The sequence below is a fragment of the Macrobrachium nipponense genome, chromosome 19 (genome assembly GCF_015104395.2).
Source record: "Macrobrachium nipponense isolate FS-2020 chromosome 19, ASM1510439v2, whole genome shotgun sequence".
Classification (NCBI taxonomy): Eukaryota; Metazoa; Arthropoda; class Malacostraca; order Decapoda; family Palaemonidae; genus Macrobrachium; species Macrobrachium nipponense.
This window is the reverse complement of record NC_061088.1, coordinates 1679075-1699071: the sequence shown is the minus strand read 5'-3', so window position 1 is coordinate 1699071 and position 19997 is coordinate 1679075. Positions and strand designations below refer to the sequence as shown.

The following is a 19997-nucleotide window of genomic DNA, read 5'->3' as shown; positions in this document are numbered from 1 at the left end:
CTGAGGTCCTTTTACAATAGGAAGGTACTAGCGGGCAGCTGGATAGGTCGTAAGCTTTCGAACAAGGGGTTCGGTAGTTAAACTGCTTGTCCGACAGCGCGCGCGCGCGCGACTGGTAGGTAAACAAATCACTTTTGCTTTTGGCCCAAGCAAAAACTGCAGAGTGAGGGGTGGGGGGCATGAGGTGGGGGCTATGTGTAAAAGGACCTCAGTTTGTATAGTTAGGAAAAATGCAATTTGGGTTGGACAAATTGTCATTTGTTCCGACACGGCATACAAAACCTTCGGTCCTTTTACAATAGGAAGACTCACTTCTTGGTGGGAGGAATCTGAGTCTTTTGTGAACAGACTGGTGTTCGCAACCTTGGAATGCTCCCTGGTCGTAAAGAGCGAGGGAGGGATCCCAAGCCTCTGTCGATTGATCGGGGTGTGACCGCAGGATCAATGGTCAGACCTCTGGACCACGTACTAAGAGAGAGGCAAGCGTATCTCTTCGTACCAGCAAACAAGAACAGTTCCTATTTGCAAGAGGCAAACATAACGTTATGGTTTGTCTCTTTGTTTGGCATCCAACTTCCCCCCCCTTGTAGGAGGAAGTGGTGGATATTCGCTCCCCATCCCTAGTGAAAGGGATAGGATGGAGGGGCTCTGTCGAGTAGCTCACGGCATCTCGTCCTATCCAGCAAGGTGTGGACCGTATCCCCCTACCCACAGGTAGAGGGGTAGAAAAAGATTAGGAAGGGAGAAAGCCAGTCACTCGATCATTCACTTATATATTCTTACAGTCACACCAGGACTCGATGCTGTTCAGCCTGCTAGGGGTCTGGGTTAGCTAGACAAGTGTTGAGCAGCCACCACGGGTCTAAGGAAAACGATCCAAGGACCGTGGGCATATCCAAAAGGTAGAAGGAGGTGCCAGTGGTCTGGTTGTACCAGACCCCCACCCGTCCTTCAGTACCTGCGCCACGGAGAAGTTATCTTGGGTAACTCGAGGGAGTGTATCTAGGTATCTTGGTGCTGACGAAGAGTCTCAACACTCAGCCTGGGATGTCGAGTTTCTTCAGAAAGCGCGGGGGTCGCGCGTTTCACAGGACAAAGCAGCATCTCCTTCGCATCGAAGGCGGAGAAGTCCATTAGGGAGGGGATGTGAAGGAATCTAACCGATCGTCAGGAAACCGAAGGGTTCAGAGTCTTCGCTACGAATTCGGTACGAATCGAGCGTCACGAATCCCCATCCCCTGGATGCTTGACTTCGCAGGAAAAGTCATGCAATTAACACTCAGAGGAAAAGAAGGGATGTCGTATGACCTATCCCTCTTCTCGACTTCGGTGATGTCCTGTTACCCACTGGTCTATCCGTCTGCCGCGACCGTTGTTGTTCGGTAGTGGATAGGACACGACACTCAATGGTGGGTGTCGATGGTATGGGTACTGTGACAAGCCGTTTAGGACGAAGAAAAGATTTGTTATGGAACAATCCGAAACCTAAGTCCACAGCGAAGTTCGTAACAGGACTGGGAGCTGACAGCTGCTACTGACTGCGTTCGGTCAGGGAGGCAAGTTGTCCAAGCACCCGAGCAAGTCACGTGACCTTTAGCCTTAAAAGGGTTAGTTAGCCAAGAGACTAAACAAATAATTTTGTTCGTCACCGAGCCCAGAAGGCCAAGGTGATGACTCTCTTAAGGCATGTGCCCAACAGGCGAAAGTCAATTGCCTTCTAGAGACCGAGGTCCTTGATGGCAAGATATCCTCATAGTATAGTTGATTCCCCGGGTAAGGAGAAACAAAAAACACTATGTGACGTTGAAGACGAAGGTTGTACAGAAAATGCAACCTACGTCTTCACAGCTGAACCGAGAGAAGGATTCTCAAGATTCTGAAAACCTGTGCTACACAGACTGGAGAACGCTAACCGCTATTGATGCTGTCCGCAGTGAGGATCGTAGTTTGCAAATAAAAGCGGAGCGCTTCCAGTAATGAAGACAGGGAACTATGCTGAAGAACTGCTTCTCATGGGGAACTGATTTGGAAGTAGAGGCTGCAGGTCGGGAGAGTAGGCGATGTCTTCTGACATATCTGTTAATTCGGGCGGGGCGAGCAATGAAATTGCACACCTACGAATACGAGATATTTTGAAGACAAAACTCGGATGTCTGCAAAAATCATTCGCATTATCGCAGTGCGATGCAGCGGTTGACTAGTACAGACTTCTGGTTACCGTGCGGGTAAACAAAAGAAAGAAAAATGAAAGAGTCCAAGAGATATCTCTGTTGAAAATTCTCGCAATGTCGAAGGCGATGAAATCGAGCGTCACAGCAGTAGATGGTCCTTCATTATTGCGAGAATCCCGTTAATCAGAGACCTAAGTCCATGATTGTTGGGCAGAGATACGGTTCGGTAGTCAATCCAACCCAGGGGAGAGAGAGACGTAAAACCGACCGTGCATCTCCGAGACCTAGTGATACTGAGCCGCTATCAGGCAGTTCAATACGCAGTAGCTCTCGGTGACTCGTCATCCTGAGTTGCCAGGTAATCCATTATTCCACGAAAGGAATGCGTTCGGCTAGAAACCATTCGAGCATAAAGAATACGCTCGAGCAATTATATTTAACCGAAAAACGGATTTCGGTAAATACAAAAGCTGATTTGGTGTTGTCATGACAATACCAAAGTAATCTAAAATCGAAAACTGATTAAACTGCTGGGAGGTTGCAGGCAACCCGAGTTGCAGTTCAATTAAGATACAATTCGTCTCGGTCACAAAAACCGTAGAGTTAACTACGGTATGCGCCTACCCCACGGACAATTCAACTGTTAAAGAATCATGTCGCAAGGGAATATACGTAGTATATTTGTAGGTTCTGTACCACGACCTCCATCCTAAAATCTTTTCCCCTCGAGGAATGAGAATAAGGATTGGAGATCGACGCCTTCGTTCTCTAGTCAAGAGAGTGAAGGAGAAGTCTTTCCCAAAAGGAAAGCTTCAATGTGAACAGAATACCGAAGACGATAGTTCAAGCCAAACTGGGAAGTTCCACGTCCCGTTTCTTCTCTATTCCAGGTAAGCGCCTACTGTGAGATACTCTTTCTTTAGCAGCAGTCTTCTTCCAAATGCTAGAAATTACAGGAATTCGAGCATAAGCGAGGTTCCCGATTATCGTGTAACAATTATCGGGGATTCCGCTCACTTTGGACCGTGTCTCGACCTAAGTGTTTGGAGATCGTAAAAAAATCGAACATTCTTTGAGTGCGCTAGAAAATTTCCGTAGAATTCTAAGCACTCTGCGAAAACCCCCCCACCGAATTCGTCAAACGATTATCGGCTGGTCCCTCTCGATTCCCGTAGAAATCGAGAAAGGGCAGGATCCCTCCTCAATGACCGGGGCTACGTCAGGTAGGACCCGAAGGTCCCCCCCGGGTAGCGCAGCCCCTACGTGGGGATCTTACAGAGAAATCTCTGTAGGATCCCTCCCCTTTCCCTCGTAGCCGTAAGGAGAGAGGGAATGGGGGGAGGAATGGATACTGGCTCGCCTTCCCAGCAGAACTAGCATTTGTGGAAGAAGAAAAGGAGCAGCCATCGCCTTTACGGCGATGGCCTCTAGAGCCTGGGAAAACGTATCGTCAGGAGAAACGTTTTCCCCGAGGGAGGTTACGAACTCATTTACTGTAGGTAAGTGTCTGCCGCCACTTGTGACGTCGTTTGTGGGGTGGGGCTGATCGACACCTGACAGGAGAGAGCGATACCGCTCCGACTCATTCCAGTCCTCGTCGAGGTCGAAACCTCAGGAGGACGAAGGGGTGGGTATTTAAAACGGTGTCCGAAGACACGTAAGAGAAACGCCGCTGTCGCAGTAGAGGAGGTGAAAGTAGCTTTGTTCGACGGCCAGAACTGAGAGAGCCTTCTTGTCCGGAGACGAGAGACTACTGGTTCAACACAGTCGGCAAGCTCCGATCGCGGCCAGACCCACCGTCGATTGGGTTCCCTCTCGGGCCCCAAAAACGACTCGAGCCGAGACGTGGCTTGCTGGTGGAAGCGCGGGCGATCCTTGCCCCCGAGGTCATTGTGCTGACGAATCAGCGCCGTAAACCTCGGCAAAGTTCCTCTGGATCTCGGAAGTCACAGCATCTTGCAGAGTGGGACCGTTAAGCCCACTTCGAAACAAGAGCCATATTCCCGAGAACCTTCCTCCTAAGAAGGGGGACAGCGACAGCCCTCTCGGTCTTCCCCATACACTTGCCGCACGTCCCTGCGGTCCAAGAACCGTGCCTGGCAGTAGGGCGTCGGTGTGGTGGGATCATGAGGGGCGCACCCCTCACGATCAAACTCCTCAATACCTCGCTCCTCAGGTGTAACCCGAGGAGGTTGAAGGTACGGGAGAGGCAGACCTGACGCTCACTCGTTGCTCGCTGGCAGAACCAGCAGGCTTGGAGGGCTGCAGGCGATCGTCAACCCGCGGTGGCGATCGAGCTGCAGGCCTTGGTCGAACCGTCTCGCTGTGGAGAACGGCTGGACGAGCACAGCGGCCCCGATCTAAGAGTGTCAGAAGAGCGGTGCTGGTTGCGTTACCGGTCGCTTTCTGTGAGAGCGACGGTCAGGCGACCTGCAGGCTCCACTGTCACAGTGAGGGACCGGTGCTTGTCCTCACGGCACGTCACGGTCGCGGGTTCCAGCCGTGGCATGGCACCGGCGAACGGGAGGACCTCTTCCCAGCCTCAGCCCGTGGTCGTCGTGGAACCGTCACGTCCCCGGGTAGCCAGCTGTTCGCCCCGCTGAGAGTGGAGAGCTGGTACGTGTGAGAGTCGCCATGAGCGGCTGTCACCAGTCTCCGCCCGTGCCGTGAACTGACGCTGAGCGGACTCAGAGGTCTGGTTCATGGCTCCGCTACGGTCGTGGTAGACGACCCGTACACTCGGTATCCCCAGCGAACGAGAGGCCGAGACGGACCCTGATGCAGTGGCAGAACCACTGACACCAGGCGAGGAAATAGTACCGGTGTTAGCCGGTACCCCTCTGGTTCCCGTAGTAGTCTTCTTCCTTGCGAAGAAGAGACGGGCCCGCTCCCGAAGGAGCAGGAGGACAGCGGAAGGAACCCTCCCGTCCCACCGAGGTGAGACGGGTCCCGAGAAGCTCCCGAGGGAGACTTCTTAGGAGCGGAGGAGGCAACCTTCTTCTTCTCGGCTGTGAAGCCTTAGAACCCGTCGAAGGGGGAAGAGCGCAGCCGACGACGATGAAGAAGATGAAGACGACGACGACGACACCTTCCTCCTCTTCTTCGTTCAGCTCCTCAGGACAGACGTAAGAAATATGCTATCCAGGGCGGAGCCGGGGCTGCTGTAGCCGAAGCCACAGGCCCGGACGCACCTGTAACAGACAAGACCAAAGTCTGGGGTAGTACCACCACGAACCCCAGGGACGACATCAGCAGGTATGGGCATCTCAGGAACAGCAGGCACAGCCAGCACAGCATCGGTAGGGACAGCCAGCGCAGCAAAACGGCAGGGTGCAGCCAGCGCAGCAACGGCAGGGACAGCCAGAGCAGCAACTGCATGGGACAGTCAACCCAGAATCGGCAGGTACGGCAGGTAGCACCGGAAACACAGGAAGTGGAAGCAGCAGCCAGCAACATCCTGGTACGGCGGCAGGTCAGGGGCGAGCTCTAGGGCAGCGGAAGTGTGGTCGCTGCAGCGCGGCAACCACGAGCGGCGGCGGCACGCCCCCTCTCGGGTACGGCGAAACGGCACTCACAGCGGCTGTAGGCAAGACTGTTACCACGTGAGACGAGTACACCAGGTGAGGAGGGACGTCGTCACCTGGTTGCGTGTCACCAACCCCATGGGTGACCGCAGTAGGCCCAGATAGAACCGCACACCGCCCCTGGACACTAGCACGCCCTGCAATGGAAGGACGCCCATACACTCACAAGGTCCACCCTCGTGGCAGTAGCACCTGCGGAAAAACATAACAGTAGAGCGATTAGTGGGGGGGGAAGTCCCCTCGCGCGGGGGGGTGAGCCCTCTCCGAACGAGTGGAAGACCCCTTAATACAATTGTACATCGGGCACCGAGCGCCCCTCCCCCGCCTCTTCCGACGGATCGGGCGAGGAGAAGAACGCCGATAACTCCCCCCCCCCAAGGGGAAGGGCCATCTGTGGGAGCTGAGCGGGTGGGGGTTCTCGTTCCCCCACCCCCCGCACAGTACCCATGTACCCAACAACAATATAAGAGACCCGAGAGCAATGCGCCATCATGGGGGCCCGAATGCAAGGGCATAAGGATCAATTCCCTGACTGAGCGGAACTTGAACCAAATAAATATGATGCAATCAATAATAAGGAATAAAATGAAAATGCATCTTGCATTACGATTCACTTCACAATGAATAAGGGCTCGGATCGAGCGCATTTGCGCCCTCGGTACGAGCGCAAGGGTTAAAAAGGATCCATTCCTTACCTTTATGGTAAGGTATGGAAACTTGATCCATAATGAATGATGCAATCAAAAAATATATGAAAATGAAAAGAATACTGCGCTTGCGATTTCCCACTTCATACAAATAAAAAGGGGAAGGATCAATTCCCGGGAAATAGCGGAAACATTGATCCCAGTAAACAATGCAATCTCAATAAAAAATGAAAATGAAAAAGAACTGCACTTGCGATTTCACTTCATCAAAATAAAAAAGGGAAAGGATCAATTCGGGTAAGCTCGGAACTGATCCAAAATGAGTATTGCTACAATCAAAAATAATATAGAAAAAATGAAAAAGAATACTGTACTTGCGACTTTCCACTTCCATACTGAATAAGTTTTTCCAACCCAAATATACGCTCGGAGCAGAGCGCTCGCCCACCGCCACCGAGCATACACAATACGAGGATCATTTCTGGGAAAAAAGAATTCCGCACTTACGCCCTTCAGTCCCGGCACTCGGGTAATCGGAGGGAGTGGTGAAAACAAGATCCTTTAATTCACAATTGAATTCAATGGGAATAAATATGAAATGATTGTACTTTACAATTCAGTTTCACTAGATAAATAGAAAAAAGAAAAAAAACACAATCATGCGAAAGCAACGGGACGATGAAGCGGGCAGAGAGCGATGATACAGTCCACAGCAGCAGCCGAAAGCAAAAGTGATTTGTTTACCTTACCAGTCGCGCAGCGCGCGCCTGTCGGACAAGCAGTTAACTACCGAAACCCCTGTTCGAAAAAAGCTTACGACCTATCCAGCTGCCCGCTAGTACCTCCTATTGTAAAAGGACGAAGCTTTGTATGCCGTCGTCGGAAACAACTGATAAAAGCTACAATCATGAGTATTTTTTGTTGTATTTTACATGAAAATTTGCGCACATTTCATATATAATACTTCATGTAAAGGATAATTAAAAAAATGGTGCAAAAATTATGTCAAAAGTGACGAAATAATTTTTGGAGAGGTGTCCACTGATACTTTTTACTGCGATAAGAAAGAAATTCACGCTGCGACGCTGCGTAGCGATGTAAACAAAACAACGCCTTGATCCGTGAACTCAGCATCCCCCAAGGCACGTGATTCAAAAGTTTTCAGCTGGTAGGCCTATAAGTATTTTTCCGCGAATTTTTAAAAAAAACTTATTTGAGCGACGTATGATACGTCCAATCGGCATACAGGAGACATTTTGACTCAACGTTTAATACGTCCAACGGCGTAAGAGGGGTAATTGGCCACACTTAATACACCTTTGATTTTCCTCTATGCCAAGGTTTTTTAAAGGCTGATTTTTTCTCTATCTAGCCTTTGTATACAAAAACGGGGAGAAAGGGAAGAGGTACTTTACCTGATGGCTTAAAACTGGTCTATAACGTTTCAAGAGGCTCCTAGCTTTCAGGGCACCACTCTTTTCAATACCGAGGGCTGTGATGATGCTGTTTTTGCATTTCCTTGAGGGGATCTAGACTGTGAATCAAATGATGGACTGTAGTCTTCATTCCAGAATGAGTGGTGGCAGGTTTGGATGAATAAAGGTATCTTGGCTGTGGTGCATGAACTGACTGGGTGATGTGTACTGCTAGGTTGGACAGTAGGCCTGGTTGAGGAGCAGTAAAACCTAATCGTAAAAGAGGAACAATTTCATTATAGAATATGAAGTGTACCTAAGACTGAAATACATAAAACAATAACACTTTCCTCAAACTCAATACATTGTGGTATAAACATCAAAAGACATAATACAATATCCTATCTACATTAGAGAACAAATAGTTGTTAATATTTCATGGGCAATAGTGTAGTCTGAATCTTATTCTTTAAATTTTCAATATTTCCATAACTCCATGAAGCATCATAAGCATTTACATGGTTAAAAAAATAGTCACATGATGCTGAATGAATGAGTCTCTCACACAGAGGACAGGCTAATAAAAACAGTTGAATGCATTGGAGAAGAAAATTACAGTGAGCAGGTGACAAGAGGCCTTTTTTCTCTACACCCCACACAAGTCATGCAGTGACACCTTCTCAATTATCTTGCACAATCCAGAGTCAGTGCTATAGAGTGCTAACTGGAATCCAGGAGTTTATCCTGGCAGGCTGTGAAAGCGTGCCTATAAATGGTTAGTTCCATACTGTTGGGTAGCTCTATGAAAAGTTAAAAGAAAAAGAAAAAATTAATAATATTGTTATCAAAAATAATTCTGTATTTCTAATTAAATGTTTGATTACTGCCCTCTTGAAATGTACAAATTGACAAAAGCTGCATCAGACTCAGTACAGGGGAGTTTACATATTCCTGTGATCATATTAGTAACTCCAAAAATCGAACAAGATCTGATCATATAGTATTCTCCATGTTATTCTCCATGGCTCTGAATCATGGCTGACTTTTGAGGGACTGCAAAACCTACCAGTTCTGGAGTTGCCCTTAAAATTGAATATCAGTGATTACCCACAGTTGCTGTCTTAAAACTGGAGGATGACTTGTTTTGAAATTAACCTTGTCTTCCATTACCAAGGAGCACTGTACCTTCATTTCTGTGAGCAATACTACCTTTATACCTTTAAACATTCAACAAAAAATGTCTCCACTGTCATTTTTCCCAGTGGCAGGAATGGTGAGTTGATGCATTAATTGGCCATTCCATCATACATTTTCAAAAAAGGCTGTATACATATGCAACAAACTGACTTCATCAGAGGTAGGCTATAACTACAAGCTACCATCAGAACATCACTAAACTACCAATATCACTGACCACAGGAACACCCTTATTAACAAGCAAAATGGACCACTTTCTAAGTACCATTCCTCTCACACTACCATTGCCGTTTCTCATATGCAGTATGGACAAATTGAAAAAGGGCAACATAACTACATACCTCTCCCAGACAGAGTATTTCTTTGTTTCTCTGTGGTTTGTGCATCACAAGCGGTTTGCGAGGCTGGGAAGGCAGGACGATAACCCAAGTAGAGGTCTCAAGGGGTTGCTGCTCTTGGTTGGTTATGGTTGTTTACTCATATCTGTTCTTGTACCATTATCATTCTTACTTCCTGAAAATAAAAAGTACAATGTTCAGTTAAAAAAAAAAAAAGTATACCAAGTGAAATGTGAGTATTTTTTTAATATGTACTGTTTGTGAAAGCCCTACATAATATTTTCCTGAAAAAATCACACAGGGTAAAAAACCGCATGGTACAGGGGCGGACCATGTACGATCAACGTGTACAACCCCAAAAGAAGTACATTATAACGCATCCTGACATTGGTGAGAAACTGAGCTAAAGACCTCTACTCCGGTGTCAGGAGGCGTTATAATGTATTTTTCTTGGGGTTGTACACATTGATCGTGCATGGTCCACCCTTTGTACCATGCGGTTTTTGACCCTACTAATCATCAATATATGTACCAGTTCAATTTTTTAACCAAACCCTGGACCTATCCTAATTTTAAAAAAAAATAAAAAAATAAATGCTTTATTTAAAATAGCCAAATTGTACATCATTATGCTTACCATAAGTGAGTTTTGTATGGGACTTCTGCGATCCAAGACCAAACGGGCCCAACCGAGCAGGACACATTTTCCTTATCTTCCTGCTCCCATCATGACCTGAAAGAGATTTTTCAGAGCGATAAAACATTTTGCCGTACTGTGTACCTTCAATATTTAGTTCTAAAAGTAATAACACAAAATTGTTATTCACAGATTAAAAAGACAATAAGTCACACTGGTACTCCCTCAATGGGCTCTCAAAACAGATCTGTCCTTAATGACAAATAAATATATAGAGAATAACGTAGTTAAAAAGTTTACACAAACAAGTAATCAAAGATCAAATAAAACAGATGAAAATACAAAACAGAACGCTATGCAACTTAAGTCTTCAGCGTCAACAGACCAAACCATGCAAGAGAACAAAACTGAGGAATATCATTGGCAAAGAGAATGGGAACCAGATAAATAAAAATGTTGGCTGAAACCTAAAATGTTGCAGAGACAAAGATAATTTATGTAAATCAGTGCAACAGTTAAGGTCTTTGAAGGATATTGCCTTTATGGTAGCCAGACTGGTAAAGCAAAAAGTTGGATTTAAGTTTAAAAAGTGCTGGGTACAGTTTTGCATCCTTTGCCCAAACCAAAAGTTAAGAAGAACAAAATCTAAAGGAAAGGATTTGAGATTGTCACCTTTCTTAGGAATGAATTGAACCAGAAGGTGTTTCCAATAGGAAATGTTGGTGCAGAATTTAACAAAGTTTTACTTGAAAATTACAACAAAAAACAGGAGGCTGGGGATGAATAGATTTTCCAAAATGAAGGCACACAAAGACAAGTGGCAGAATACCACAGAAGCTATTTGCATTGCAATGAAGAAGATTGCCTCTACAGGAATTTTTATCAAATTTCAACAACAGATGACTTTAATGCAAATCACTCAGGAATTAAATCATGTTTTTAACAAGAGCACCCTTACATCTAGCAACTCATAATATGACTACACACATGACAAAAACCAGTTTTCTTGCTTTCTTCTGAGCTGCCAAGAATGAAATGAATCATAAATATCACCTGACTTACGAATTTTCTAAAAATCAGACAAGTGACTCCCATGGAAAACCATGGTATGAATGAAGAAGGACCCCCCCTTCCTTAATCTTTCCTGCAACAATGATGAAACCATGCTCATCGCAGCATGAGAGAAATGTTGTCTAGATGCACTACAAGAAGTATTTAAACACACATACACTGAATGTTGGTTTTAGACCCTTCAAATGTGCAGCCCTAAGATTGTGCAATAAGCTCCATTTCATTTCCTTTTATATTGTGGTACATATATAGAAGAACGGGTTAAAGCAATAGGGCTACAACAACCCTATGAAGAGAAGGAAAGTGACGTAGTGGGGAAAAATTTCTATTTTCAGGTAAACAAACGAAAACAAGAAAAGAAACCATATACTTGATGTGGAAAAAAAAAGAGAAAAAAAGGAAAGAGCTAAACAAAAAAAAAAAAAAAAAAAAATACCCAAGACTAAGAGGCGCCGTTGCAAAGGCATTGCCTCGACCCATAACTACTACTACTCCACTGAAAGTAGTACTATAAAATCTTTCAAGAATTTTTTATTTTATTTTAAGTGAGGTTTAACAACTCTACTATTACCTATGGTGTACACAGAATGATTCTTCAAATAGGGTAAATGACTGAGGAGCGACATAGAGGCCACGATCACAAAATGCAGGCCACCTTCCAAAAAAATGTACTTGAATTCGCTGCCATGAGCATCAGTCAAAAAGTTGTGGCCCATCCTGGCAGGACACCAAGACCGCTATGTTCCTCTCGAAGTAAACTTTTTCTCCTAAATTATGTAATAGTTAATGGCATAGGGTAAAAAACTGCATGGTACAGGGGTGGACCATGTACGATCAATGTGTACAACCCCAAGAAAAGTACATTATAACGCGTCCTGACACCGGAGTAGAGGTCTTTAGCTCTGTTCCTCACCAACAACAAGTCGCGTCTGATGCCCATCTCCAATGCCAGGACGCATTATAATGTACTTTTCTTGGGGTTGTACACATCGATCGTACATGGTCCACCCCTGTACCAAGCGGTTTTTTACCCTAATAAAGCGCTTTTTGGTTTTCGGAAAGTGGGGGGACGCGTTCTGAGAGGTGGCCGCTATGTCGCTGTTCGGTCATTTACCCTATAGTATCTGCACTACCTAGTGTGTGTAGGGTAGGGTAATGAGTTTGTGGATTAGAATACTACTACCTACCTATAACTTGAATTTAAGCCAAACGCCCAGCGCTGGGACCTATGAGGTGACCGAGCGTTGAAAGGGAAGGTTTGAACAGTATACGTATCAACTGGAAGAAAACCTCGTAGTAGATCGGAAAGTCAGATGGAAGAGAATGAACGGAGGTACAGTTAAAAGGAATTAGAGGCTGCAACTAGTAGCCGTAGGGACGCAGCAACGACCTAAGTAAATGCCTACAGTACACGTGTGAGGTGCAAGTTTTCAACAACCTAAGATGGGCAGATCCTACTCAAAATGGGAGCCGAAGACATGCTATTTGCTGAGCAAAGTAACTTTCTTTAAGCCAAGCCCGAGAGGGTTATGGTAGCCTCTGCACCTAACGTTTGTCTAGACGGCTCCATGATCGATCTAAAGGCCAGATAACAAAAATATACCGCCATAACAATACTTTAATGACAAAATAAACCAAATTAAAAAAAACTGGTTTATACATTTATACAGGCATAACTTCCACTTAAAAACGTAAACAATCACGTCAACATTCAAGATGGGCCTGGCCTTCATACTACACCAGCCTATAACATAATTCCAAAGTAAAATCCCAAATTCCCACATCATAAATAACTTCCCGCAATCATTACTGCCATTAAATTTCGTTAATACTTACTATAGAAGTCACACAAGACCGCGAATAATGACTTAAAAAAGCCGAATGCCTGACAAGTTTACGTTTGAGATTAAAAATTCACTCGACCCGGATGAGAGGGAGCAATCGAGGCTTCTGATTGGTTCGAAAGGAGGAAACATCGAGGCCAAGTCGTAGGTTTAGCAAGTTGAGCTACGATTTAGCGCTCAACAGCTGTCCTGTTTAGCACCTTTAACGTCTCTCTCTCTCTCTCTCTCTCTCTCTCTCTCTATCTCTCTCTCTCTCTCTCTCTCTCTCTCTCTCTCTCTCTCTCTCTCTCTCTCTCTCTCTCTCTCTCTCTCTCTCTCTCAAAATCAGAAGGGTAAAATTTGGTAGCAACTCTGGTTGAAGGAAATAACACACTCCAAATTTTTACCCCTTCGATTTGGGCAAACTTCTACGGGACGCTGTTTTAAAATCCAAGTCCTTCCTCATGATACTCACGATGGGCTACTAAGCACTGACGAGACCTACTACTTTACTGGAGATATCCAGTAAAGTAGTTTAAGTGCGGCTTGACTGGCTAACATGTCTGGAATGCATAACTGTAAGGTTGTGGTAAATACTTGAATTTTAAGAACATTTCATAACATAGTATGTACTATAGTAGCTATATATATACGACTAAAGAAATTAACAGAATACGATGGGATTTTTAGTGAAAGCACACAAAGCACTTTAGGCTGATGTATTTAAGATCTTGATCAAAATTAAACGTATCTATTTAGATTTTGAAGCTATATCGTAATATGTATGTTTTTCTTTAAATTTCAAATTATATAATGTTTCTTCTACGTATCTCTTTTAGACTCAAATTGAATGCTATAGTAAATGTTTTTGTCGGCTTAGTTTGCCAAGCACTTTGAACGACTATAAATTGTTTGTTTTTTTCCTTTTTATGAAATTAACATCTGGTATTTTTTTCTTCTTTTCATTCTCAGTTTCACTTTGTTTGTTCAACATACAATTCATGAACTGGAAACACAGAAATATAAAGAATATAGTTAAGAGGAAAGATATTATTGTTATTAGGGTAACCCGTCGGTAATATGAAATCAACTTGATATCACAGGAACGTAGTTAGAAAAAAATTGCCAAATTTAGGTACGATATCGAGCATAAACTGTTGATGAATTTTCAGTGCCTGACGATATGCACATACTCCTGTAAATTAAGCGTTAAATTAGATCATTACTGTCCGTTATTGGGACTCAAAGACAACGTTATTTAGCAAGGACGGCTGTCCGTTGAAATATTGGCTCGACAAACAGTAGGCGCGCTGATATATCTAATTGCACTTGGAGCAACTGTCACATGCACCGATGTAATTAAAATGGGATGAACTCGATGTTGTTGTTTCTGATTTATTTATTTATTTATATTTTCTGACGATAACTGTTTCTCGCGTGAAGACAGTTAATGTACAACAGTATATATATATATATATATATATATATATATATATATATATATATATATATATATAATCCATTTGACACCCCAAACAATTTCGGAAATTTTATAGGAATTTTAATTTGCACCTGTTACGAAATGTGTATTATTATTATTATTATTTTTTTTTTTTTTCTATCACAGTCCTCCAATTCGACTGGTGGTATTTATAGTGTGGGTTCCGGGTTGCATCCTGCCTCTTTAGGAGTCCATCACTTTTCTTACTATGTGTGCCGTTTCTAGGATCACACTCTTCTGCATGAGGCCCGGAGCTACTTCAGCCTCTAGTTTTTCTAGATTCCTTTTCAGGGATCTTGGGATCGTGCCTAGTGCTCCTATGATTATGGGTACGATTTTCCACTGGCATATCCCATATCCTTCTTATTTCTATTTTCAGATCTTGATACTTATCCATTTTTTCCCTCTTTTTCTCTTCAACTCTGGTGTCCCATGGTATTGCGACATCAATGAGTGATACTTTCTTCTTGACTTTGTCAATCAACGTCACGTCTGGTCTGTGCACGTATCACCCTATCCGTTCTGATACCATAGTCCCAGAGGATCTTTGCCTGATCGTTTTTCTATCACTCCTTCAGGTTGGTGCTCGTACCACTAATTACTGCAAGGTAGCTGATGTTTCTTGACAGGCTCCAGTGGAGGGCTTTGCCACTGAATCATGCCTCTTTTTGTACTGGTTCTGTGCAAGTGCGGCATTCACTTGCTATGTGGTTTATGGTTTCATTTTTCGTATTGCACTTCCTACAAATATGGGAGAGATGTTATTTCCGTCTATCGTACTTTGAACATACTGGTTCTTAGGGCCTGATCTTGTGCCGCTGTTATCATTCCATCAGTTTCCTTCTTTAGCTCTCCCCTCTGTAACCATTGCCAATTGTCATTGCTGGCTAGTTCTTTAGTCTGTCTCATGTATTGTCCGTGCATTGGTTTGTTGTGCCAAGTCCTCTGTTCTTTCTGTCTTTCTCCTGTCTCTGTATATTTCTGGGTCTTCGTTCTACTTTTATTAGTCCTTCTTCCCATGCACTCTTTAGCACTCGTCTTCACTGGTTTCAGATATGCCCCAGTGCTCTGTTTTCGATGTTGACGCAGTCCTCTATACTTAGTAGTCCTCTCCCTCCTTCCTTTCGTGTTATGTATAGTCTGTCGTATTGCTCTTGGGTGTAGTGCTTTGTGTATTGTCATATGTTTCCTGTTTTCTGATCTATGCTGCGGAGTTCTGCCTTCGTCCATTCCACTATTCCTGCGCTGTATCTGATTACTGGCACTGCCCATGTGTTTATGGCTTTTATCATATTTCCGGCGTTGAGTTTTGACTTGAGTATCGCCTTGAGTCTCTGCATATATTCTTTCCTGATCGTGTCCTTCATCTCTTGTGTTTTATATCTCCTCCTTCCATTATTCCCAGGTATTTGTATCCTGTCTCATCTATGTGTTTGATGTTGCTCCCATCTGGTAGCTTTATCCTTCAGTTCTCGTTACTTTGCCTTTTGTATGTTGACTAAGGCGCATTTTTCTATTCCAAACTCCATCCTGATGTCCCAGATACAATCATTACAGTCTGGATTAGGGTATCTATTTCCTTGATGCTCTTACCATACAGCTTGATGTCGTCATGAACATCAGATGGTTGATTTTGTTGCCTCTTTTCTTGAGTTGGTACCCGGCATCCATCTTCTGTAGTACTTTTGTCATGGGAATCATGGCTACTACAAAGAGTAGTGGTGGCGACTATCCTGATATTAACCTCTGCTAGTCTTATTCCGGAGCTTCTAAGTATTGTATTCCAGTTGAGCATTGTATTTTGAGGAAGCTGATGGTATTTTCCTCTGCCCCATATATTTTCAGGCATTCTATTAGCCATGTGTGTGGTATCATGTCGAAGGCTTCTTATAGTCTATCCATGCCATGCTTAGGTTGGTTTTCCTTCTCCTACTGTTCTTCATTGCCATTTTGTCTATCAGGAGCTGGTCTTTTGTGCCCCTACACTTCCTTCTGCAGCCTTTCTGTTGGTGGGGATGGTGTTTGTCTCCTCTAGGTAGTTGTATAGCCTTTCACTGATGATACTTGTTAGTAACTTCCACATTATTGGTAGGCAGTTGATAGGCCTGTAGTTACTGGCTATATTTCCCTTACTCTTGTCTTTTGTACTAAGGATGTTCTTCCTGTGGTCATCCATTTGGGTGCATGGTGATTTGAGATACAATGCTGGAGTTGTTCCGCTATTCGTGGGTGTAGGGGCCTTAGCACTTTGAAGTTTTTGAGCCAGTATCCATGGACTTCATCGGGACCGGGGCTTCCAGTTTGGCATTTTCTTTAGTTGGTGTCTGACGTGTCTGTCGTGATGTCTGTGAATCTTTTGTTTATTCTCCCTGTTTCTTCTTCCTTGACTTCCTGGAGCCCTGTTGCAGTTTGTTGTGTGATACTGGATTGCTCCATATGTTTTCCCAGAGTCTCTTACTTGGTTCGGCTTCAGGAATTTCTGGGTGGCTTGTTTTCCCCTCTTAGTTGGCTGTATATTCTTTTATGGTGGTTGGTTCCGAATAGTTTGTTCTGTTGGTATCCCTTATTCTGTTCATGTACCGTTGGATCTTGTGTGCTTTGGCCAACCTAACCTCGTTTTACATCTTCTATTGTACTTGTATTTCTCGTTGAGTTCCTCCCTTGCTTTCTTGCTTCTTAGCCTTTTTTCTGCCATCTCTTTCAGTTTACTCAAAGTCAGATCTCATCACCATGATTTGCTTTTCCAGGTGCCTTTTCCAAGGAGGTTGCTGTTTTGGTTTCTGTTGGGTTGGTTGTGCTGGTGGTGTTGGTGTTCGAATCCCCATCAGTTCTGCTACTAATCTTGCTCCTGCATATGTCAAGTTATTGTTTCTGTGATACTGGTGGTGTGTATTAGGCCCATTATTTCATTGACCTCACTTGTTTTCTCCCTTAATTTCTTGATTATTATTATTATTATTATTATTATTATTATTATTATTATTATTATTATTATTATTATTATTATTATTATTATTATTATTATTATTATTTATTTATTATTTATTTTTTTTTTATTTATTTTTTTTTTTTTTTGCTCTATCACAGTCCTCCCCCCCCCCCCCCCCAATTTCGACTGGGTGGTATTTATAGTGTGGGGTTCCGGGTTGCATCCTGCCTCCTTAGGAGTCCATCACTTTTCTTACTATGTGTGCCGTTTCTAGGATCACATCTTCTGCATGAGTCCTGGAGCTACTTCAGCCTCTAGTTTTACTAGATTCCTTTTCAGGGATCTTGGGATCGTGCCTAGTGCTCCTATGATTATGGGTACGATTTCCACTGGCATATCCCATATCTTCTTATTTCTATTTTCAGATCTTGATACTTATCCATTTTTTCCTCTCTTTCTCTTCACTCTGGTGTCCCATGGTATTGCGACATCAATGAGTGATACTTTCTTCTTGACTTGTCAATCAACGTCACGTCTGGTCTGTTTATCACCCTATCCGTTCTGATACCATAGTCCCAGAGGATCTTTGCCTGATCGTTTCTATCACTCCCTCAGGTTGGTGCTCGTACCATATTATTATTATTATTATTATTATTATTATTATTATTATTATTATTATATTATTATTATTATTATTATTATTGATATTATTAAACTTCGCAAGTTCCCACACACCACATAAATAAAAAATAAAATATACTATGATACGGAAAAAAAACAAATACCGATGAAAAGAAATAATAGGTAACAATGAAAAAAAATTAAACATTAGTTCTCTTATATCTTTTTTTTTTTTTTTTTTTTTTATAACCAGCTATAAACTGTCCAGTAAGAGATACGAGTGTGTGAACGAATTTGTCCGTTAGAGATAAGTAATTTATTCCTCTGGCGCCGATAATAAGTCACCAGCATTTTCAAATCGAATGATATGGTTGGTAGTCCATAGATAAATGTGGTAGCTCTAGTTCTTCTTTTTCTCGTTTTAATTATTATATTTGTAGCCTTCGTTTTCGCTGTAATGGTCAAAAAGTGAGAAAAAGAAAGTATTTCAAAAAGTTGACAGCTGAGAAAACTTCGAGAATTCTTGTTAAGACTACAAAATTGATTGTATCCATTTTGCTCATCGATTCTCTCTCTCTCTCTCTCTCTCTCTCTCTCTCTCTCTCTCTCTCTCTCTCTCTCCTCTCTCTCTCTCTCTCTCAGATAGAGGATACAATGATTAATTCAACTTATTCTGGACTTAAACCACACACGCACACAATCGTACTAGAGTTAGTTGAGTGTAGAACCCATGACAAAATCGAGTGCATAGGTATACAGAGAGAGATAGAATTTTAAAAATGAAATCATGCTAATAACTCTTATTCCAGACCCATCTCATTAGGCAACGCTCTTATTAGCTTTATATTGTACTACTTTACCTGGCGAAGAGCCAAGGAAGCACTTATCAGCGGCTTTCAAATCCTCTGCCCCGTAAGGTAAGCCACATACCGCTCGAAACCAACCAAGCTCTAAGAAGTCATCGACTGGAGGCTATTTTAGGATGCTGTGATCGAGACAATCGCGTATACCCAAGGTCCTCTCGCCAGGATTTGATCTGAAGCTGTCGCAGAATATAGATAAGTTTCTCTCTCTCTCTCTCTCTCATCTCTCTCTCTCTCTCTCTCTCTCTCTCTCTCTCTCTCTCTCTCTCTCCTCTCTCTCTCTCAAGAGTGATTTTGAATGTCATATACAGATCTTAGCAAACAGGTAGAACTGAATTACTGATCTCCGAGCCCGGATATCTGCAAAACTAACGGTTATTTGGTTGATTTAGCTGCAGTTATGCCGTCACGGACTCATTCTCCAAAATTTGTGAATGACCTGATTATAAAACTTATTACACACACATAAAAACAACCTAAATCCATTTAGAACCATATATTTGTAAGATGTTTATGAAGGACCTTAAAAAATAGATGAAACTACAATAAGATTAGTCCCACATGTATATAGTTATTATTTCTCTCTCTCTCTCTCTCTCCTCTCTCTCTCTCTCTCTCTCTCTCTCTCTCCTCTCTCTCTCACTCTCTCGCTCTCTCTCTCTCTATCTCTGGTTTCGATATTCTCTCTCTCCCTTTCTCTTGCTCGATATATATACATTTATATTTTCTTTCGTCTTTGTGTAAATTTCATGATATTAAGTTGTATATGCTTCCTTGTTTTTTTCAAAATGTACTGTTTTCTGGAAGAATAACCTGTTTACCGCGTATGTATCCTCCAAGGTGTGGCTACCCTCAGGCGTTTCCTCGTTTCTGTAGTGAAATCGACCTTATTGCTAATCTTGTAGTGTCAGTTTCGATATTAAGCCTTCTTTTGACTATGTTTTCCGTTTTCCCTGTAAAATCAGTTGCCTCCCTTTAGTAAAGGATCGGAACAAGACCGAAAGTACTCGGCTATCTCGCTTTTTAATTTTTTCCTTCGTGGCAAAAACCTTTATATTTATATATACGTATATAATTTTGTTTATCTTTCTCTAATTGTACAATTTTTCATAACATATTGTTACACCTTTGATTAACTGGATATTTCATTTTTTTTCTCCAAGTTCATTGCCGCTATTTGGTCAAATCATACTTTTTTCA

General features: G+C 43.1%; 1 protein-coding gene across 1 annotated transcript in view; it reads right to left on the bottom strand.

Annotated features, from left to right (window-relative positions):
* Positions 1 to 11776, bottom strand: part of LOC135219101 (aurora kinase B-A-like) — a 115604-nt gene extending 103828 nt beyond the window's left edge. The window contains exons 1-3 of the mRNA XM_064255545.1: positions 11632 to 11776; positions 9990 to 10148; positions 9525 to 9527 (exon numbers count right to left, since the gene is read on the bottom strand). Coding sequence (XP_064111615.1) covers positions 9525 to 9527; positions 9990 to 10148; positions 11632 to 11776 — 307 coding nt within the window. The remainder of the gene's footprint in view (positions 1 to 9524; positions 9528 to 9989; positions 10149 to 11631) is intronic.
* Between the last annotated feature and the right edge of the window lie 8221 nt (positions 11777 to 19997).